A 24,017-nucleotide genomic window follows, 5' to 3' on the forward strand; every position below is an offset into this window, starting at 1 on the left:
AATTTAATATATGTGATTTGACACTATTGTATTAATGATAGATGTAGGACACAGTTTATGTTGCCAAAAAATTATAACGAAAAACTTTTTTGAAGGTAATATACTTTAGAGTTTAGGATCTTGAGTGTAGGATTTATATTTTGGGAACTAGTGCGTAGGTAATCGTAGGTAGGATTGGGGTTTTAGGATTTAGGGTTTAGGAACATAAATTATTTTAATATTTTCATGTATTACTTTTTGCTCTGTAGTTTAAATTTCTCGATATCCGTCACTGGTTTGCAGTATAATTACTGAATACGAAACCTTTAATCTAGTGTGCAGTGTTACGGTGACTTAATTTTTTCCTTCTAAGTATTAACGTTAATTAAACGAAGGCAAAAGAAAAAGTGAGCTTGGTTAGTATGGATGTAGCTACGCCTCCGATGTGGAAATAGAATTGTTGACGTGTAGAATGTAAAATAAGAAAACAGTCGGTCTTCATTGTATTCTGAGTGGAAGTTATGAAATAGTGGAAGTTATGAAAGTGTGGAAGAATTAAGGACAAGACAAAATGAACATGAGACTCATGATTAACGCAAACGAGTTGTTAATTCGTTGTGGTGAAAAGAAATTGTCACATTGAACTGTAACATTAAGTCGCAAACAGGAGAGCGTAAACACTGAACCCTAAACTTGAGCCTCGGAACATGGACCATGAGCCCTGAATCCCAAACAGGGTAAACCCAAATAACGGAACCCGTATCTGTAATCCACGAAGAGGAATTTGTATATCCGTGAGAGACGAAACGCTATATACAAATTTCTAGGAGAGAAATCCTGAACCGTAAAAAGTCAGTTGATTTGCTTATTCCTTTCTGGGATAGTACACGGCGAGACAAATTCCGGAAGCTGAACCCCGAATGTCGAACCCAGAAACTCCTAACCATGAAAACGGTGAACCATGTTGTGGGAGCCCAAGAACCAAATTCCGTTATCACCGTACCCGAAATCTTAAATCGTAGTTGATTTGTTTATCCTATTTGGTGAAAGAACATCGTGACCCTGTATGCTGGACCCTGAACCCTGAACCGTGTAGGATGAGATGTGAATCTGGAATCCGAATCTGTAAACCAGAATTCGTATTCCGAAGTCCGTTAATGTTAAACCGGGATCCGATAAACCGGTCAGTAGAGTGGGTTGAGTCATAGATGAAAGGACTGAACCGACGAAGCTACTAGTTCACTATTTTTTCGGTTTAACCGATAAATTACTTGTTGAACCGACAAAATCGATCTTCTTTGGATAGAAAATATAAAATAGTCAAAAGTATAAAACTAAAATTTAAGATAGATGTGTTTACTAATATTTGTGTCAGTACAATTTACCTTTAGTAAGTTATTTTCACCAATTTATAATTCAGTTATCACTAAGAAACATTATAAGTATATAGTATTTTTTCATATTCAATACGTAGCAAGTTTGTTATCGCACTAAATGTCAGTATTTTAGATTCTGGTATCTGAGTACGTCGTCTATAATTATTATGTTGTGTTTATTAGAATAAATATTCACGTAACTCAAAGAAATAAATTGCTTGAATGGCCGAAAGTGAGCATGCTACTTTTCTTTCCCTCTTTTATAGATGACATAAGTTACTGTTAGTGCTATAGTGAGTAACAGTGAGTATAAATTTGTTCCGCGCATGTAGTTGGTCACCAGTTGGACCGCAGATATGATCAGAGACCAGTGACGGAGTCGAAAAATTTAAGGGTTGGGGACAAAAACATATACACTAAAATAAATTTTGTTGAACATTATTAATTATACAAAGATATAAAAATTAAAAAAAGTTAGTGAACACTTTTATTCTTAAAATATTTTCTTTCTTTTTAAAATAATTAAATTTGTTATATATTTTTTAATTTAATTTTGATATAATGTTAGATGAAAGATTTTATTCATCTGTTTAATTATGTATTATAGTAAAAATTTTTTGTCATTACTATTTTTAAAAATAAAAAATATATTCTAACGTAGTAAATTAATCAATTTATTTTAAAATTTTATATGCAACATAAGTACATACAATAGTAATGACATAATAAAGGTAAAAAACAAGTAATAAAGATGAATAAATTGATAACAAAATAAAATATATAAAGTCATGAAGAGAATAAAATATTAGATTAATACCTAAACTATAATTGTTTGAATTAAAATTTGCAATTGAAAATATCAAAAAGAGAAACAACAAAATTGGAAGATATATAGAGTTATAGAAAGCTATATAAAAAACATGGAGCATTTGAAATTTATCTTTTGATGAATAGAAGATGACTACTAGACAAAAAAATAAAAAATATTAAATTAGTAAAAACAAAAAAGAGAGTTTATGGAAATAAAGGAGTGAGGGCACAGAAACTAAATTTAATTAGGTTAAATAATAGTCAAAATAATAGAGAAATAAAAAAGTGAATTAGGAACTTTTGCCAATTGAATTGAATTTATTTATAGTGAGATCGTTTAAAATTTGAAGTGAAAACACATTATATATAACTATTTAAAAAAAAATATGAAAGACCCAATGGGGGCAAGTTCCCCCTCATGCTTATTACTGGGTCCGTGTCTGTCAGGGACGGATTCATGTTCAGGGATGTGGGAGCAACTGTTCCCCGGGAAGTTTAAAATGTTTCTAATTAATACGGATTAGTAAAATTTTTTTTGCCCCCACTATGTAATCAAATTTGACTCCACTATGAGTAAACTTTACCCATCAACTTTAATTGTGTCGAAACAAATGGTAATTCAAGATTCAAATAAATTTGTAACTATAGCCTTTGAAAAGGAAGGAGTGAAATAATTACAGATTTATTATTTTTATAACTCCAATCTAATACATAAATTGGAAGTATGAAAAAATTTGTTTATATATATATATATATATATATGTATGTATGATAATTTGTTTAAATTAGAGGTAGCTACTAATTTGATATCCAAAAAATTAGTGCGCAGACAAAATAATCCCGACATAATTTAAAAATTGTGATAATTATAAGTAATGAATATTATATTTATTAAAAGTAACAAAAACAACTTTTGTATTTGACGAATGACATATCCATTTAATCTAAATTGTTTTGTCAATATTTGAATACACATTTAAAAAATGCAAAAAAATATTTAGAGCAAAATCTGATCGGTAGATTTTTTATTTTTTATTTTCATGAAAAAATTTAGTGATTCACAATTAAAAGTTTTTAAAAATTTCACTTGACATAAACGCTGTAAATTTTTGAGAATGCAAAGATCATATTTTTTTAATATTACTTCCAAAAAAATGCATCAAAATGTGATATCTAAAGTATTTTTTTTAGAGTATATATTTAATGTATATCCACTTTTTCGGACCTTATTTGTTGTTAGCACATTTTAGAGTTATATTTTGTTAGCAATGTAAAATTTTGGATACTGTTTACGTTGTTTACTCATTTAAAATAATATATTTCAAAACATTATTCTTTCTTTTATTAATTACCGTTAGGTTAGCAATTTTATTTTAAAATAATAAAAATATTTGATAGTCAATAGAATTTAGCCCAATATTTTATTAGATTTTATTACAAGTATATGAAATTATTCCGTTAAATTAATTTCAAATTAAATAAATGATATTGTTAAACTAATTTTAATCTTAAAATAAAAGATGACTAATAAAAATGTTACTCTTATGTTGATTATTAAATAAAAAATGGTTAAATAAAGGATAATGCACAAATAATAAATCAAAATAATACTGTTTATTTATTGGTGCTTTTTATTTTTAATTTAACTTTAGTTTGTTCAGAGACAACATCAGTTGAAAAAACCTTTATAAATATGAACATTATAAAGCACCCATTTCGTAAAAGTGTGAGAGTTGAGTTTTCAACAAATGATTATTCTGCGACAAATATAAAAAAAAAGATGTTTGATTGTATTGACAATAAAGAGATTATTTAATCTTTTCAAAATATGAAACTTAAAAGAATAAAATTTTATTATTTAATATTTTTAAAATATGTAATTTGTTGGTTAGATAATTTAAAGACTAATTATATTTTATAATAACAAAGTATAATTATAAAAATTATCATATTATGTATATTTTGTCTCACTCACAAATTTTTTTAGATTTGTCACTAGATATAATATAGAAGAGTAGTTTTGCTATCTAAATGTTGATCATATATGTATATATATGTGAGTGAAAAACATGACAAACTTATTGTTAAAATCGTTCACTTGGTAACAGATCGCTTCTTCCAAAGCACGTCCCGTCTGTTCAGCTCGCAACAATCCAATTAGTTCGCTGGGTGATTTTTCAGCAGACAGGAACAGTTTGATTCTCTAAGCAAGCAGGTTTTTACCCCCGAGCTTGATTTAAGAAGTTGATAAAATGCTTGCTTTAGACATCATTGGTCCCAGACAAAACGCGCTTTGCTTGTCTAACATCGTGCCTGTGAAGAAAAGCTTCGGCCCTTCCTTGTTAATGGGAAATCAGTTGAAGAGGGCGTTAAGCATATGTTCTCAGCCATTATGATCAACTCAGACCAGGGATCCTCTCTTAGACTCGCAATTCTCCTACTTTGTATAGGGCACTCGTTCTTGTCAATGGTCACAGCTCGTGCTATAAGTATAAAAGCCTGGTTTGGTAGGAAGTGCAGTAGGTTTGTTTTGAAGTCCCAGCACGGCAGCACACACAGTGGAATTCTTGGGCTAAGCAGTACAAAATCAATCCATTATACCGTATTTCCTGGGTCTGAAAGAGGTTGCGAGAGATCTGTTGGCCTCCTTAGGCCTTTCAAACTATCCAGCACGGCCCTTGTCACATAAGTAGCAACCTGCACTCATTCTATCAACTAAAAGTACTTTTGACTCTTACTTAGTCTAAAATAAAAGCAAAAGCACTAATTCCTCACAACAAACTCTAAGTCATAATTTCCTGCTTCGGACTCAGACGGATTTCCTGCCGTCGTAAGACATGCAAACTCTGGAGTCTGTCTATACCTACTAGAAAGTTGACAAGGGTAGGACCTCTAAGTCAATCTCAATCGAACTCGGTAACTTCCTAGAAAAGATCAGAGACTATGAACTGCTTTAAAAGAGGACTTGGATGAGCTGCCGACTTTCCAATCCATTTGATCTATTAGTCGATAAGGAATGTTGTGATATTGGCCTCCTTAGCCCTATCTCGAGTGGATAAGGCTGCTTTTCTTTTTCAGTTTACTTTGACTGTCCATACTAAGAACCCTTCCCTGTATGGAGCCACCTACCAGAGCCGAGATGCCTCAGGTTTAGTGAGGATAGTGAGGGGAGAAGTATTAAGCGTTTAGAGACTAATTATAAGATAAGAGGAATTATCTCCCATCAATCTTCAATCTATGGTTGCTCTTTCTCTCTCCCAAGATTTTTTGCTCTTCCATCATATTACAGAAAATAGGGTGACTTTTCGAGGGAAGAATAGGATGTTTGGAAAATGAAAGCCCCCCTCCTATTCATTCTCTACTTGAGGCTCACTAAAAACCATGTTGTTGTCTTCTTTCATTCAATGCTTGAAAAGCATGGGCGGTGGAGGTAAGAATAATTAATAGCCGAGTAAGCAACCAAGGCGATAGGGCGATATGGATAGGATCGGGGAAGCTCAACCATCAACATGGTTCTATTCCGTTCATCGTATCAGAGGTTATATTCCTTTTTGCTTTTTTTTCGGGCTTCTTCTCATTCTTCTTTGGCACCTACGGTAGAGATCGGAGGTATTTGGCCCCCAAAAGGGATTGAGGTTTTAGATCCTCGGAAAATCTCCTTTCTTAATACCCCTATTCTCCTTTCATCCGGAGCAGCCGTAACTTGGGCTCATCATGCTATACTCGCGGGGAAGGAAAAATGAGCAGTTTATGCTTTAGTAGCTACCGTTTCACTGGCTCTAGTATTCACTGGCTTTCAAGGAATGGAATATTATCAAGCACCCTTCACTATTTCAGATAGTATTTATGGTTCTACCTTTTTCTTAGCAACTGGCTTTCATGGTTTTCATGTGATTATAGGTACTCTTTTCTTGATCACATAGCATCACTTACATCAGAAGTGGGATCACTCACTTCAAACCTTACTTCACAAGATCTTATCGCATTGAAAATCCGTATGGTGAAGTTATGAACAGAAGCACAGGGGTTAAGCCGAAAGTAGAAGTTGAAAGAGTAGGAGTAGGCGAGAAGCCAGCGCGTCTTCATTTTGGTAATTCCTCGGCAACAGAATGAATCTAACCAAGGGGAATGGGAATCATCGAAGATATAGTGTGTGTGCCGTGAGTAATCAGTCTTCGCAAAGATAGAATCATGAATGTGGTCGTACTAATAAAGGATACTCTTTTGATACTTCTTTAATAGATCAGGAATTTTTTTCAAATAAAAATGGATTTGACTTTGCTTTTTAGGATGCTAAGGTTGGGGTGCTTATCCTCTTTAGTTTTAGTGATGTGCAGGCCCACTCGATGAAACGAAAAAGCTTGACAAGCTTGATGGATATTGGGTCACGGACATAGGAATACAGAATTCAAAAACCTTACGCATTTAGGAAAACAACAAGCCTTGGTGCGACCTGACTCGGAACTGGAATTGGCAAAGAAGGAAGCCCCAGGTGCTTGAAAGACCAATACGCTCTAATGAGTCCCATTTACCAATATTTAAGGTGCACCGCAGGACTCATTCTGATCCACCCGTGAAGCACGACCAGGGCTGAACGGGACCTATTCTCTTAATAGGCGGCAAAGCTGAATAGGAAAGGGGAGGGGCTGACTGATGAGTGCCTTTTTTTAGCCTTTCAAAAAAGGGCTCTCATGTGAAGCTAACATGGCTGGCTACATACAAGTATAGCCAAGTCAAGATGAGACATGACGGCCTATATTCCCACCAACAGAGGCCGCAGCGGGACTATCATAGGAAAGCCCGCCCCCGCTAACTAACATAGAAAGAGATTTCCGGATAGAAAAAGTCTCTATGTGAATCTCTTCCTGAGCAGGCTGCTATTCCGTGGTTCAGTAAGAGAAGGCGATCCCTTCTCAATACCTTACCGGGCCTTGAACAAGAACGAGCCGTGGGAAAGTCCCCATCGACCTTCAAAGCAGCATTTAACGCCTTTTTGAGATAGGTGAGAACTTTATCCACTAGAAAGAGAATTATGCCCCTCCCTCTCTATCTCTTTTCCTTACTTATTGATGGCGCCCGGGCCTGGTCACTGCGACCCCCTTTGTGAGGGGGCACCCCTTCTCCCGAAGTTACAGGGCTATTTTGCCGAGTTCCTTAGAGAGAGTTGTCTCGCGCCCCTAGGTATTCTCTACCTACCCACCGGTGTCGATTTTGGGTACAGGTTTCAACTTCTAAAGGAGTTCGTTCTTAATGCCAGAAGGGGAAGACTCTTCCAGCTAGCTGATTCCAAATACTTCACTTTATTCCTTGCCAACATTCTTGTTTCCCCCGGATTCTGACTTCTTCCTCCTATGCAATCTGCTCTGTCTGGTAATACTAATCACTCCCACACTTATCTAGTGCCAGTGGAAGGTCGAAAAGGCCGGTATGAAATTCTCTTGCCGCAAGGATCGGAAATGACTAATAGAATCAGGTGCACGGAGTTGGATTCCCATGGGCGCAAGCTAAGGGCATTACTTATCTAAATGATTATCTTTGGCGAGTGGGAGTGTTTGCGACCAAAACCTAGTCTAAAGTGTTCAATGCTTATGCTTATGTTAAAAGGATCTTAGGGGCTATCTTCCTATCATTCCCATTTTGGAATCCCTTGCTCAGCGAGTGAGCAAGAGCCACTCTCGATGCAAAGCGCTTATTCTCTTGATTGACTGTGTCACCTTCCTTATCCAGTAAGGAATCCAAATAGAATCCAAGGGAATAGACTTCCTTGCTGCCGAACTTCTCAGAAGAAGCTGGGCCTGTAGAATGTAGAAAAGAAGACTAACCTTTCGATTTGAGTATTAGAAATAGAATGCCTTGGTTTAGACTTCTAAGGAAGGGCTTTTCTTTTGTAACTACCTAATCCCCCTGGAGGGCAAATGGCCTGATTTTTGCTTTCAACTAAGACTAAGGAAATTGCTGAAGCTGCAGTCTCTTCTTAGTCAATGGGGCTAAGAAGGGGGGAGAATTGGAATGGAATCCAAGGCTTTGCCTCTAGCTACTATCGGATCATCTTACCTTCTAACTAAGGCAGTTTGATAAGGATTTTTTTTTTAAATTGTGTACCCCAGTTATGTAATTTATTAGGTCCCATAGGTTTGCAACACTAGTTACGTTGATTAAAATTGAAATAAAATAATTAAATAAATAATGCAGGCGGTTTAGGGTTCCTCCGGAAAGCATGCAGAAACGACCCCGTAAGTGGGAGTTAGTTTCGGCGGAGTCACTATTGCTCAGCATGTGAGTGCGAGATGATTTTTTGGTCTATTATTTGCATGTTTATTCACTCAATAGTTAGTTATGAAGGAGAAAATTCCATGTGAGTGGTACAGCTTGAAAAAAAGTCACGTAGGATCGTTTAACACCAAATGCATGCATGGATGGCCCTGAACCTGATAATTCATGGAAGTTGATGCCAACGAGGTGAAAAGTAGCCGCCAAGACCCTATTAAGCCCTTGATTGAATGATTCATGTCTTTAGTATCGAGCAAAAAGTATAGGGTCCATATAAATTACCTTGGACACACATATGTGATCTTTTATGTGAGGGAACATCAAACCAAGAATAATGCATACGTTATAAAAAAAATAAATTTTTTTGGATTAATTGACATAATTATGTATAAGCCTAACAAGAAGGAATAATTAAGTAAGTATCAGTGCGACAACTAATTCATCGGTTGGTGTTGTGAATAAAATGACTAGAACTTGTTATTTGTTAATTATATTTTCGACGATAAATAAAAGTTGACATGATCTTAATTTCATTGCAAAAAAATTTTATTAGAGATGGGCCAGAATTCATAGAAAGGTATTAGAGATATGATTGTTGAGAAGAACACCATATATTGATGGTGGAAGACATATTCGTTTATAAGTGGGTGCTACCGATTCTTCCAAAATAGTTGATAAAATGGGTTAGAGAATTGTGATTAAAAACATGATTGTAGTAAATAACAAGTGATCATATCTCTGCTTATGAACTAGAAATAAATGTACACTTAACAATGACGACAGGAGTTAATCTAGGTAGAAAATGTAGAAAAACTGTTTGCTTACCTTGCATGGACTGACACTAGACATATTGGTAGAGCGGCAATCTTGGATGTTTCCGCAGCTTCCTTAAATTGGAAATTTGTTGCGGCGTGCAAAGTGAAGAGAGTCGTCGTAGTCAGAGTCTTAGGAAGTTGATCAACTCCTTGCCAATTTTACCCATTCCTATCGTTCGATTCAGTTAGTACCGTCGAGGTCGTGGAAGTTGATCTTGCAACGCGTGGGTGGTTTAGTTGCATCCATGGTGGTTATTCCATGCAGCCTTGGCATTTTGATGGCATATATGTGTGGTGACATGAGTTTAAGCCTGATTGTGTGTGCAATGTAGTTGAAGGAGGGAGAGTATTATTTATAGCAAATTATAGTCAAATCATATGGCTGTGGCATGGACATGTATGACCCCCTTTCTATTGATAAGTTTGTATAAGCATGGTACGGGCCTAGCACTGATTCACCGGTTTCTCGGTTCAACCGAGAAGAAACCTATTGAAGCGATAGGACCATTCAAAGATAGTTAAAAATGCATTTAGACATGAAGAAATATGAACTTAACCTATAAATCCGAAGATGAACATGGCTTCCACAAATGTTAATAAAGAAGTTATAATCCGGTGAATGTAAAGTAATAATATAAGGTTCTATATATTTTTACCTTCAAAAGATTTACATTGTAAGGTGCAATTAAGGTTAATTTTTTTTCGTTTCAGTACCTAACTAACTAGTCTACATTTCATGATGTTCCCTTTTCCTTGGTTAAAGTATATTGATTAAAGCTTGACAGTGTCGCAATGGCGCTCCGGTTTGGCCAGTTGCACACTGATTTTCTCAGGCTTAGGTTTGGCGCCAAAGTTGCCTTTCCATTTGCACTCAGCCGACTTGGATGCGACGTCTGGAATGACAGACCTATCTGCACTTTGTAAGATTTATTGGAAAAGGGCACACGTTAATTACCATTTTGGACACGGAGAAGGTGGTGCGGGTATACATTCATGTAATTGATTAGTCATGCAAGTATATCATTTGCTATTTAGAGAAACTATTTAGGGTAATATGGTCCAACTTTGTAATCGGTCTAAATTAAAGTTAGCACCGCCTCGACATTACTAGAAGAAAAGCTCCAATGTCCATGGTCTCTTAGCCAGTTGCGATAGGGCGTAATGTCCATGATTCCCTGAGCCCCCACGTGATTTTGAAAGCGCTGGAGACTGTTTAGTAGCACGCGGGAATCTTATGAAGCTAGGAGACAAGAGTTACCAGGTGGGGGAGTCTTCCGCACCCGTGAGGGCCAACTGAGAGCGGATACGATCATCCTTGCATGCAAGAAAGTATTTCCGGTCCAAGTCACGTGTCCTTGTACACCATGTGAGTATAATCGTGATTACGCTATATCTCGCAATTTACTTCTTTTTTAAGCACAGGTCACATCTTTGGAATGCACCGTCGTCCTGTTTTGTCATAACTATTGATACCCTATACATATCCCCATGCTTGTGTTAATATTTGATTCACAGCATCTTTCCTCGTGACTTTGGGGAGCTAGTGATTTAATGGGTAGCAAATTTTAGTAATGTGGATATGTGAAATTTGTCTTTAATTTGCGCGAGATAATCGGAAATTAGGTCGTCTCTAAATTTATTTTACAGAATCTTGCTATCCATGGACACAGGAAAAGTAGTCTTTCGTGTCGTCGTTCCTGATTTCCGGAAGAGAAACGGCGTCTTTTCAAAGTATGCGAAATGTGGGGCTGCATTAATCCAAATGAAGATGTGTGGTTTTTTTTATTTTGGACATGAAGATGTGTGGTTTTTTAGTCTTTGCTAGAATATAACAATTTTCTTCCAACTGGGCTCTTAGTTAATTTCACTCAATAACACAATACATGGTTACAACGGGCTTATATTGCATAAGCCCAAGTGATGAGAGATACATGTCTTCAAATTAGGAGGAGGTAGGTAATGAAGAAAAAAAGGACTGGGCTTACTTGTAGCCCACTTCTACGTTCAGTATTCTGAATTGGACCACCTAAGAAAGCAACCTAACATGGAAGGCAATCATTTTGCAAAAGAGGGCGAGTTTACATGGTAACCCGATCCAACGTGGGAGGGTGATTGAACGCACAGCCTGGGTTAGTCTTGTAGGTATCGAAGAGGTTAACGAGGACGGTGCAAAAGATTGAACCCATCGCAACTTGACCAGCAGTAAAACCCCAACCGGCATCGACTAATATGAGTCAGATCCCCATCCTCCACGCTCCTATCGCGAGACCAAAGGGAACGGCTCCTCGGCCACTACATGGCCTCGTGTCACTTGTTCTCGGGGTCGGGGATATACCCATGCGGCCGAGCTTTAGCTGACGATAGCTTGAACGGCGACCTTGTCCGCCTTTGCCAATACATGCACAAGCACGGAGTCCTTCATCGGCGGACGCTACTGCCTACTGGAGGGCGGTGGCGCCGGCCACAGGGTCCCTAGACCACATTCTGTGGTCACGTCACTTCTTGCCACAAGGGGTCATCATTTTCAAGGGAATGTGGCTGAATGTATATCGAGTCTTGGATCTGTTGTGCTTCGCCAGTTGAAAGAGGTATTTTTCTCTTATTTGGCATGTTTGGATGTTGCACTGTGTGGTTATGAATTTGATGTTGTAAAGTTCTCTCGATGTCATTTTTGAGTTTACAAACAAATACAATAAAATCGCCAATAGGGGACTATGGGAGACTTTGCGATTTTCCTCATTTACTAGGTTACCGGAGATTTATGGTATTTTTTTGTTCGAGCTCCTTCTCTCTCAGTTTTCTTCCGGAAAACACTACGTATATGATATTTCGTGAATGTGACCTTATCTATTTCCAATCATAGCCTTGTTTTGCTACTTTCTGGTGTATCCTTATCATTGGTTAAGAATCCTATTTGATATTGTGCAGCACGCATGCTGAAGTGTATATTTTGCGTTTCGATGTAAGCATCCCCGCCATCTCTCGTTTGGCCCAAAGCCAAGCGACAATGTTGAACATGAAATAAAGGGATCCTTGCCGCTCCCCCCCACCCCTTCTAGCTCGAGATGTTCCCCGTCGTGTGCCCGAAAAAGGCTGACGACAACCTCTATCAGGTAAGCAAGTGCCTACTTCCTTGTTGGTTTGGGGAGATTATGATACGAACGTCGTGTGCTGTGTCGTGCATTGTGGTACATGATAACTGTTTAGTTGACATTGTTCTTTCAAGGTACCTCCGGAAGTGGACGACAAGCCACTCATCTCGGCAACAAGCTGCGACTCCGTGTGTCTAGGGCCCAACAATGTAAGCATCATAGACCAGTCTTTCGATGTTGTCCTTGTTGGCCGCACCGTTCGTGATTACTAAAATGCATTCTTAAATCCTCGCAGGAACGCAGTCCCATAGCAATGAGCATGGTTAGTAGCGTATCCGAGATGCAATTCGATATTAGGAGATTGTCCGAAGCCATTCGTCGCCATGATGCGATGGTGTCAGAGATAAGGGACGCCGTTAACCTTCTAACCCAACAAAAGTCATCAATCGCGGCAGATGCGCCCTGCTTTGCACCTTGCACGCATTGCAAATGCTGCCAAAGGAAAAGCAACGTCAATCGACCCAAAGGGAATGAGACAACCACGAAACTTGTGAGCAAGAGTTGTTGTGGAAAAAAAATACGGCCGCCTGATCCGGCATCAACTCCCGTAATCGATACCACCTTCACCGTTGATCACATCCCTTTTTTCACCAAGAGAAACAAGAAGCCCACCCGAAAACTGTTCCCAACCCAGAAAGCGCCGCGATCTATGCATGTCCCCGAAGTGGTGCACTGGTGCGTACCCAGCCGCCTTTTGTATTTCTTTGAACTGGAATTGATTCCAATTTCTTTTCTTCACTGGTAGTCACGACATAATCCCGTTGCACCATTTTTAGGTGGATCTAAGCTCAGACGATGACCCGGAGAAGATAGCGCGGCACACTAAATCCAATAGGGGCTTGGAGACATTGGGACTAGCTGGACGGCGAGGGCACGACGCACCTGCCCTGGAAAAAGGAGTCGTGAACTTAGGCCGACTACTAAGCATGAAAGTCGAATGCATTCCAAAGGTGATTAAGTATATATGGGTAATCAAATGAATAGTTCTAATTGCCTAGTCTGCTCAGGGTGTCGTATCCGCTTGAACTGAGTGATATTCATTGATTATTTGTAGTCCATGAGCTTGGTCTTTCCTCTAAACAATGAAATGAATTTTTCAGGTGTGGAGTTGGCTGTTGCAACTTACATCTTTGACAAAAATCTTCAAGAGAGGTATGCAAACCAATGACAATCAACTCAGGATTATCCCGTTGTATTTTACTGCCCTGTCCCCATTGGGATTTTAGTGCCCTACCCTCAATGCTAGTCATCTAATGCTTGGGTATACTAATCGGTTGATGTGAATGTTTGTGTTAACCATAGTGAGCTTCTAATTGACGTCAGTGACTGCATAGCTAGCAGGGGAGCGCTCATGACTCTTGCCCCTAAGTGCGAAGTTGTTGACGACGTGAGTCCCCGATACCTACTACGTGCGTTCGTTGCCCTGATTTTCCCGTTGATTAACTGATTAGTGTAACCCCTAATAGGATGGTTTATATGTGTTGGTAATATTGTAGGTCCTAAATGCTGTGGTTCGCATGCTAGCAAGTGCGTCGAATCATCATTGTTGGTTCCTGCCTACGACCATCTTGGTAAATCTATGTCATCACGCTATGTATGAAGGAGCAGTGGAATGCTTAGTTTGGAATATGGTTGGCTCTATTTGCGACGTATACATGCTTATTACCCTCAAACCAACGCGAGATTTATGGCTTATGTCAGCAGCTTTTCTATAAAAAAAGCCAAAATTTTCATTCCTTACCAAGGTAACAGTGACAACTCCATCAGATGGTTAGAAAGAAGTCAATTATGTTACATTGATGAGGTAAAACGCCATTACTACATCGTCAGCCTTGCATCCCGAGCCTTCTAAGGATGCAGTAGATGTTATTGTAAGTTGGCCCAGATATGTCTGTGCCTCGGCTAAGGACAAAAGTTCTTGTCGACAACTATGTTAGTATAAGAATTTCCAGTAAAATTATAGTAGTTTTTATGGTTTTATTTCCCATTAAAATTTTCTAATTAATTTTATTACACAGTGTGTGACCGAAACATTTTTTAAGTTTGCTCAAATTAATTATTACTAGTAGTTACGTACTCAGTACAAAAGAAATGTAAAAGTATTATTTTTTAGAATAGTTTTTATAAAAGGTCTTTTTTCCCCGATAGTGCTCTTGGATGATATTAACTTGCATATGTGTTTGAATTATTTAGCAAGCAGCAGTGGGTGGTCGGACGCTTACATCTGCGAACATGACATCTCCCCATATGGTGCGACCAGCACTGGTTCCTGATGATCATCGACATGCCGCGTATGAAGTTGATATACTTAGATTCACTTTGAGATCCGCACGAAGCGGATGCAAGGAAAACGGCGATGCTGCGAGTGGTAAGCATCGACTTCTTTGGCGTTAAATAATCATTTGAAAATTCAACTCTAATACGATTACGAAATGGGTGCTTTATAATGTTCAGTTTTATAAAGTTTTTTCAACTAATGTTGTCTCAGAACAAACTAAAGTTAAATTAAAAATAAAAAATCAATGAATAAACAGTATTATTTTGATTTCTTATTTTATTATTATCCTTTATTTAACCATTTTTTATTTATTAGTCAACATAAGATAAACATTTTTATTAGTCATATTTTATTTTAAGATGAAAATTACTGGAACAATATAATTTATTTAATTTGAAATTAATTTAATTGCATGAAGCAGACACTTTACCTGGAGGGATTCACGCTGGGAAGGTCCTGGCTATCGGGACTAGGCGCGCTACGTCCTAGGTTTTCCGCGTTCGAGTTTGAGGAGCCCGAAGTGCCTCAGCAAGAATCTGCCTCGTAAGTTCATACATTTACGTATCACAATAACTTTCATGAATGCTTTTATATAGTCAGTGCTATTTTTGGGTTGCGAACTTGGAACTTACAACACGAAACTGCATAACTACAAAAATTTGTGCCAAAACAGTGCGGACTGTGGCGTGTGGGTTGCCCAATGGATGATTCGAGGGCACCTATGGCAAGACTACGGGGTACAGGTACAGCGACTCATGTTTTCCTATGCCTCCCGTTTACAATATGAGGCACATATGTAGAACAGGACCGTTTACATGTTCCTAACGTTGAATTTTACATTGTGTTTTTTCAGAATGTCAACACGGCTACCCGGATGCGCTTAGCAGTGGACTTGGTCATGAAGTCACCCAACCACTTGGCACAACAAGTTGTCTCCAAAGCATTTGCACACTGGCAACTGAAAGCTGGTTAGGATTGCTGTGTGTTTCTTTAGAAATCATCCCAGTAGTACATATTTTGTATGGGTTCACTCAGGGCAATATTTTTTTGGTTGATCCTTGACTGCCCTGAGTCATACTCAGTGTGCCCATGGCGGTTACTTTTTTATTGCAAAAGTGTCAATCGTTAGCTCCTGCCTTTTTGATCATGTATATGATTACTAGTTGATGGTACACTGTCTACATGAGGCCTTTTGAAAGTGTCAGTGTACCTCTAAGATCAAATGTGAAACTCTCGCATAGAACTATTACTTATTTTGCCTGTGTGAATCATCACACTCTCTACTTTGCTATATTATCTATGCTTGCCCCATAAGCATTATAAGAAACTTTTAATTAGAACAAGCTTCCACCACGTTAAAATGATAGTCGAACCATTCACTTACTTTTTTCTTTATGTTGGTATTTTTTGTCAACAAATGTGACCATTAACCAGTGTTTCCAGAATGCATTGGTCAAAATGTCGTGGATTAAGTATCATTACGATGGTTCATAACAACATAAATGAAAACTATTAACATCACAATGTGGGCAAAGTATTTGACAAAACTCTTAAACAGAGCTCCATTAGATAGCCTTGTCTAAATTATGTATAAAAAATTCCGTAACTCATTCTAATATTACTTATGAGCAACACTATTTATTATATTGTATAAAAAATTTAACGATGCAAGTTCTCGGTATATCCAACGTCAATGCATCATAACAAAAAATTTTTATTAATTGAGAGTCTCTAATTTTACCAAAAAATAACCACCCACTTTAAGAAATAATTTTCTTTCCCAAAATAACAGAAGAATTCACCATTTTTATGCATTTAGACTTCGGAGTTGATAACGAATATTATTTTATAATTCTTTTTGTACGTTTTTATTCTTGAATTTTATTAATTCATGTCATAATTTTATCTCTAAAACTAAGAAAGTATCATGTTGATGTTTATTCTTGTATAATGACTAAATCATACTTACTGTTATTGAGAAAAAAAATGAGTAAAAAACTGTCATAAATTATATTTTCCCAATTAATATTTATTTTAATTTATTTTTAATAGTTATTATTTCAATATGTATGTTGAAGTATTTTTATGCATAATTATAATAAACAAAAATATATTCTTATGATTATCTTTTAACAATTAAATCATCTTTTTTATGATCATGACCAAAATATTTTTTTGGCAGTAAAAAAATTAAAATCAAATAATTTTAATTTAATCCTCTCAAAACTAAATATATCACAACTAAATATATCACAACGGTTAAGGATCATTTTATAAATAATTTACAAAACTCCATCGTATACTTTCCCTATAATGTGTTCCAACGATCCTAAAAAGTGTTTCCCACCAGTAGAGCTATCCCCTGACAAGTTCAAATTAGAAGTCACAATAGATTATGATAGCATTACATGCCCGTCATTGTTGTTAACCCCCCTGATTCTAACAACATAAAAACCAACCCTTAATTCACACAGGTGAGAATATGTTATCACCCAATCAATTTCATTCAAAGCACCCAAGAAAGTCGTTGCACACCTTAATTTGAACCAACAAGATAGGATCCCGATAAATTTAAACCACATCCTGAACAGTATCAACTTCCATCTCCGTATCTCCTGTTGGATGATGGCTTACCCAGGATATTCTGTTCACGACGGCCAAACCAACACGGTCAGCCAACATTTCTTGCAACTCAATACTAAGAAAACATAATTCCATTACACAACACACAGCTAAAACCTTAATCAAATGGCCATACCTGTGTTAGCCACTGCTCAAAGAGTTCTTCATTTGTGCACCTTGTGGGATTAGTAATACTTGGGGTGGTAGCATGTCGGTGCAACTCCCTGTTGTGTCCCGAGCAACCTTGTAATGCATAAAACTGCTCAATGTGTTGCCCCCCGAGAAATATGGTGGCCCCCTACCCCCGACACCCATACGGGGGCTGCTAAACTAATGGCTTAACCCATATAGGTCAGTGTTGTCCCCTCGGCACCAGTTGAAACGGTGTGGCCAGTCTCGCCATTCTCGGAGTGAATGTCCGGCCAACTCTAATTACCATAGTCACATACGTTACCATTATTCAACCACACAAGAATTTGTTATGCATGCAATGCAAAATTCAACTAATTAAGGTTTCTGAGATAAATATATTGATTTTGAAATCCAGATTCATGATACATATATTGAAACTAAATGGCACCACAAAATATGTCACAACTATCGAAGTTAGCACGACCGGAACAACAAAATAAGATATCAAGAATGCCCTTTATACACATTTGAACAAAAGTCTGGAAGCTATCTACCGATGAACCAATTATTCTTCTGTCGGTGGCCTTACCACCCTAAACGAAAACTACCACTTAGCTATCTATGTCAGAAACTGATCCAGAATCTGTTTGAGCATACACCTCGACCAATGTAATCAATCTTTTACCATGCATATTACTCTGCTTATGTTATGGGGATCATACAGTGTAATCATTAAAACCTAGCCATCATATGTATTTTAGATTTAGATAAAATTGAAAACTAACCTCGCCCTTTTCAGAATATCTTGTCGGCCTAGTTGCGGACGGGGGCTTGGGACAGGCGACGAACATGACACGAAGCCTGGATTCGCTCCACCAACAGTGCCAGCAACACCAGGTTCCCGTCGCTAAGTGCATGTCCTCTTAGTGTGCCCAGGAGTGCCACAGTTTGTGCAGCGTCTCCGCTTACTCCGATCCTCACCCTGGCTACCAGGTTCGGGTTCGTTGCCCTTCTTCGGAGCTCCCTTTGTCTTCGACACCTCTGGGTCCTTGATCCCGTCCTGCGATGATACGCCAAGCTGGCTTTCGACCCTGTCATACACTCTGTGTTGAAGTGCTTTAGCGAGGTTAGCAAGGCCGTTCCTAGCAATAACAAAATCTGCAGCATCTTCCGACCCAAGTTTGGCAACCAAACTCATCGCCCCACAAAAGGCACCATGTCTAAGCAGCCGTCCATGATGCCCTTCTGCAACTTCCAACGGTTTCGATCTGCAATCCTTTGCATCTTTGCACCACCTACGTAGAACAAGACCATGCGGTATTCTCTCCAATCCCTCGTACTTCATCACACAGAAGATATGAGAACAAGGAATCCCTTCACTGTTCCACATTGAACACTCACACTCAATTTTTTCCTCGTTCAGATCATACAACACCTTGTGTGTTTTGTCCGGTTTTCCCATCCTCGAAAACCTGTACACACATGTTGTGCTAATGCTGTCCCTGCCCCGAAACAATAATGTCGCCACGCCCTTAATTTGTTTCTTAACTTCTTTAAACACTGCCTGTGTATACACCTTTGATGCAAACAGCTCCATTGCTTCTAGGCCAGTGGTTAGCACTGGACTATAATACGTGGAATAGAATTGGGCCATAACTTCATTATTTTGGTAGTCCTTAACAACCAGTCCAGACTATGTCCCAGTTCCAAAATGCTATCAGTCAATTTAAGAAAACCCTTAATGAAAGCGTTGATCCCTTCACATCTCAAAGTTGTCCTGTATCCCGCACAGAAGGTGCCCTTCAGGTAGGCCATTGCCCAGCTTTCTCTCATTTCATACGTGCTCTGCACCCAGCTGTTATCATGTAGTCCAAGAGACACAACCGACATCTTCCAGTACTCCTCAAAGTCGCTGATTTCGAAGTTTGCATATATAGCTTTCTTAAAAACCTTTTAGAATTCTGTATCTTTAACCCTTTGGACACAATTCTTCTCCAAGTGCCAACCGCACAGCCTATGTGTCGCCATCGACAGCACCTCTACAATTGCCATGCGCATCACCTTGTCCCCATCTGTGACCACCACACACGGCTTCTTTTGTCCCATTACATCCAAAAGGTTCAACAACACCCACCTGTATGTGCGAACCTTTTCATCCTCAAGCAACGTGAACCCAAAAATCGATGTTTGTTTGTGATGATTTGACCCGGAGAAAACCACCAGTGGCTTCCTGTACTTGTTAGAGCGGTAGGTGGAATTAAATGCCAACACATCCCCAAATAATTGATAATCTGACATCATCTCACCATCGGCCCAAAATAAGCTAGCCAAATGGTTGTCTGCGGTCCGTGTGTACCGTGCAGCTGTTATCATGTCGGCATTTGCCTTACCTTCCAAGTAACTGATGGTTGCTGCTACATCACCATCACATATTCGCGCAACCCATTGCCCATGCACATAATTATACAAATCCTGTTTTGTAAATCTAAGCATGCCATACCCACCAGACTGCCCGGCCATGTACGCCATTATCTTCGAAGTCGGGATCCCAAACTGCTTCAAACTCTCCACTTGTGCCTTGTCGCCGTCACTCATCTTCCGGTGACTAGGAAGGAGATGTGTAAATGTCACTGGGGCAAGATCGTGGATGTGTTCATCGAAGATGGTTCTTACCATCCACACGCTATGCTGTACATCGTAGTAAATCTTCAACTTTGCCTTACAATCCGTTCGACTCTCTAGTCTCTCCTCCCTTACTCGCTCCGGACGGTCATAGTGCTTAGGATGTCTTGTGCCTTGTCGATGGCAGAAAAAGTCTCTCCTTATCAAAACCCCATTAACACAAGCTACATCTCCCTTCCGAACTCCAAAACCCTTGAATCTGGCGAACTTCTTGTAGGCAGCATAAGCATCCTCCTCCGTGGCAAATTTTCTACCCAAGAAGTCATCCGCGGCAGGTTGCCCTCTCGGGCCACCATTTCCCGGGTTTTTTGCACCGCTCGACCCCTTACCATCAACAGCATCCCCTTCACCTTTTTCCCCACTGTCAGAACCCCCCCGGGACTCAAAGCCCTCTTCGTCATCATATTCGTCGTCACTCGCACAATAGTGTCCGCAAAAATCATCAGAACTACCCCCATCTGAGCCTTCACTTTCAAGGTTGAACATACGCTTGAACTCCATCGGATAAAGTTGTGCAAATTTCTAGCCTAATTACATGAAAACCACAATAAAGGCAACACATAATCAATATAACTATACAGTCAAAACATCAACCACATATCTCCCAAGCCAGGGTATATTTTATACCACAAATAAGACATAACCACTGCATTGAAATTCTACTACCATAGATTTCATCAACTTTGGAAAATCAGAAACAGCAAATCATTATAATTAACACATTATATCTTGGGGGAAGTTATATCTAATTAAGTAGCACTCATTATATCACAAGTGACTCCATCTTTTAACGGCTGAAAGTAAAAAACAAAAAATAATAATGTGCATCACAACCTTAACAACATATCAGGATCTACTTATAACTCATAAACAACCTTCATTATAACTTACATACATGGGCAATAACATATAAGTGTCTAGTCAAGAACTATGTATTCATTAACCAACCTACCTCCCTAGTGGTACCCATTTCAATGGAATTCTTCTTTTCTGTTTGGATCTTGCTTGCCTTTTATGTCTTTTCTTATTATCTATCAAACAAAAAATGAACACTCATTCTAGGAATTCAACCCGTGAGAACACTTCCATCTACTTTTTTATACAATGATATATACGTCAAACTGAAAAATAAAAAAGGCCATCTCGAACTGTATTAAGTAAAATTTGACTTCAGAATTTTATCTTCAGGTCCTCTAGGAAATCTGTTTTGAGTTGATATTCACAAGAAATGCTATGAGATAGAGCTATTTGAAATATCAATACCCATTGATCATCAAGTTTAGAGTAATCCTCCTTAGAGTTTAGTTGAAGGCTACTTGTTACAATCCAATAATATAATCGACACTTTATGTTACAAAATCTTCAAACAGGTATTCAAATTAAGCTTGCAAACATCATCTTATAAAATAGGCTAAAGTATAATAAGCGCATGAGTGATGTATTCACACAGCAGCAGATAGTTTTTCAGCAAATTTTAAGAAAAAAGTATCCAAAAAGAGGTTGAGACTAGGACATAGCTTTGACTAATCTACTGAGGCTGACATTAGATTTTGTTGGAAGTTATATACACGAATCGAATAACAAATTTCGACAAGCATTTACAGACAGAGACATCCATGATTTACCGTGGTTCGGTCCTAACCTGGAATCTGCATCCAATTCTCACTAAGCAACTTGACGACAAATTTCCTTATTTCTTTTAACACAGATCAAACTCAAACACAAACTTCACACCAAAGATTACAACTTACAGGAGTAAACTCAAAAATCCTTCAAGCCTTCACTCTGACCAACGGAACCAGAATTTATTTCTTTTTAAGGTCTGAAAATGCGTGTGCATACTTATCTAACATGAATGGCGAGGAACGGCGGAAAGGTGGCTACATACCTAGCTGCGAAGTCGGAGCACCACCACTCCAGGGCTGCAACGAAGTAGCAGATGATTAGCGACCTCGAGAGCACAAAGACCACCACCGACAATGCCTAACAAAGCCCAATCTCGCATACGATGGATGGCGGCCATGCGATGCTCAGCGGCGGTGGTGCACCAGTGTGAACCTAGGGTTTGGTTCGATGGGAGGTGAAGGGTAGGACGAAGACCCAACTTTACAGCCTCTACTCCAATTTTTTCCTCCCGCGCCTAGCAAGGCCCAATTCAACAAGCTTCCACTAACGGCGTCCCAGCACACTCAAACCCCGTTGAATTTCACGCCACCAGCTCGGCTAAATCGACCCTCCCATCAGCGCCATCAACCTCCTGACAACCTACTGGATCCTGCATACTGGAGACAACACGTGTCCGAATCCTATATAGAAAGAAACTACATCTGTATATCTATATGAAGTTGCATCTGTACACTAGAGCAGCCCATATATATATATTAAGGAAAAGACATTATTAGATAATTTTTTTAGTTTAGAATTCTGCTAGATAACCAATACCCAACCAGCTAACTATTAGCCAATTTTAATGGGTTATTCAAAAAAAAGTCCAAGACACATCCCAAAACCCTATCTCATTGTAATCCCAATTTTACCTTTTATTTCACACGACAATAAAAAAATAACTGCACATCCATTCACCTTCCTCTTCCACTCGTCATCAAACTATCGTTGACGCTGGTGCATCACCACTGCCATCCGCCTGTCATGTAGCCAGCGACGCCCCACGGCCAACAGGATGCAAGTCCCCACTTTGTCACTGTCCATTGCGTGCTCCGTTCACGCGTCCTCCCAACGCCGCATCGACCCAACTGCATGCGTACTCGCCAATGCCGCGCCGACCAACCCGCTGCCGCCTCGACCCAGTTCCATGCGTCGTCGTTGTCAGTGCCTCGATGCGAGTTCTGAGCAACATCCTTGCCCAGTGCGGCTGCTACCGCGGCCTCGAGGCAGCACAGATCGTCCTCCCCGCCACTCGTCTTCAACGGCCAAGCCGGACCCGGTTCGTAACTGTGTCGCGACCCTCCCCACCGTGAGTCCCTCCCAAACTGTCACTTTATCAGTGTCGTCTTTGTTTTGGTTAAATGTTTCTTCTGAGTTAAATGGGTGTTTCTTTATTTTGGGTGGATGTATTTTTGACTTATATGAATGTGTCTTTATTTTGGGCGGCGCTTATGGCAGGAATACGAGTGGATGCGTGTGCAGTCTTGACGGAAGCGTTGTTTGCAGCTATTTGGCGGTCCAAAGAGGGGTGGGTCACATTTCGGACGGATGTGTCTTTATTTTGGATGGATGTCTTTGTTTTGGGTGGATGTGTTCTTGAGTTATATGGATGTGTCGTGGAGGTGTGTGCGGTCTTGACAAAAGCGTTGTTCACAGCTATCCGGCAGTCTAAGGATGGGTGGGTCGCATTTTTGGACGGCGTTAGGGGCGGCTTTTCGGGCGTATATACCAACAAAGATGCCAGCAGCATGAATGCCAATGTTTGATGCAATGATCTGGCAGTCTGAGAATGAGATGAGTCGCGTTGAGAGGTTGATGATGAAAAACACATTCGCATGAAAAGAAAAGGGGCGGTCAATTGATAATCCTAATTTTTCAAATTATCATTGATTAGTAATTATTCAAAATTTATTTTTTTAAAAAATACAAAATTAATCATTATTAATTACAGTTGTTTAAAATTAACTAATTAGTAGTTATTTACTACTACTTTTTGTTTAGTTTAATTGTATGAAAACCCCATAAACGAATAGTGGTTATAATGACCATATTTATTTGTAGGGTTGAGAGAAGTACTTCTTTAGAAATACAAATAGAGAATTATTTCGTATTTGGATATATTTATAGAAGTGATATTTATATTAGAATCAAAAGTAGTACAATATTTGGATATGATAAATATATAAGAATTTTTTTGGTATTAAATTATAATTATGATCATGAATTGAAAACTATT

The 24,017-nt window shown here is 38.7% G+C and overlaps 1 protein-coding gene across 1 annotated transcript; it reads right to left on the reverse strand.

Moving 5' to 3' along the window:
- LOC107640979 (protein FAR1-RELATED SEQUENCE 5-like) lies at nt 19,388-20,617 on the reverse strand. The gene has a single exon (XM_016344487.1). It carries the CDS (start codon nt 20,615-20,617, stop codon nt 19,388-19,390), a length of 1,230 nt encoding a protein of 409 aa, XP_016199973.1.

The sequence above is a fragment of the Arachis ipaensis genome, chromosome B05, assembly GCF_000816755.2.
Source record: "Arachis ipaensis cultivar K30076 chromosome B05, Araip1.1, whole genome shotgun sequence".
Classification (NCBI taxonomy): domain Eukaryota; kingdom Viridiplantae; phylum Streptophyta; class Magnoliopsida; order Fabales; family Fabaceae; genus Arachis; species Arachis ipaensis.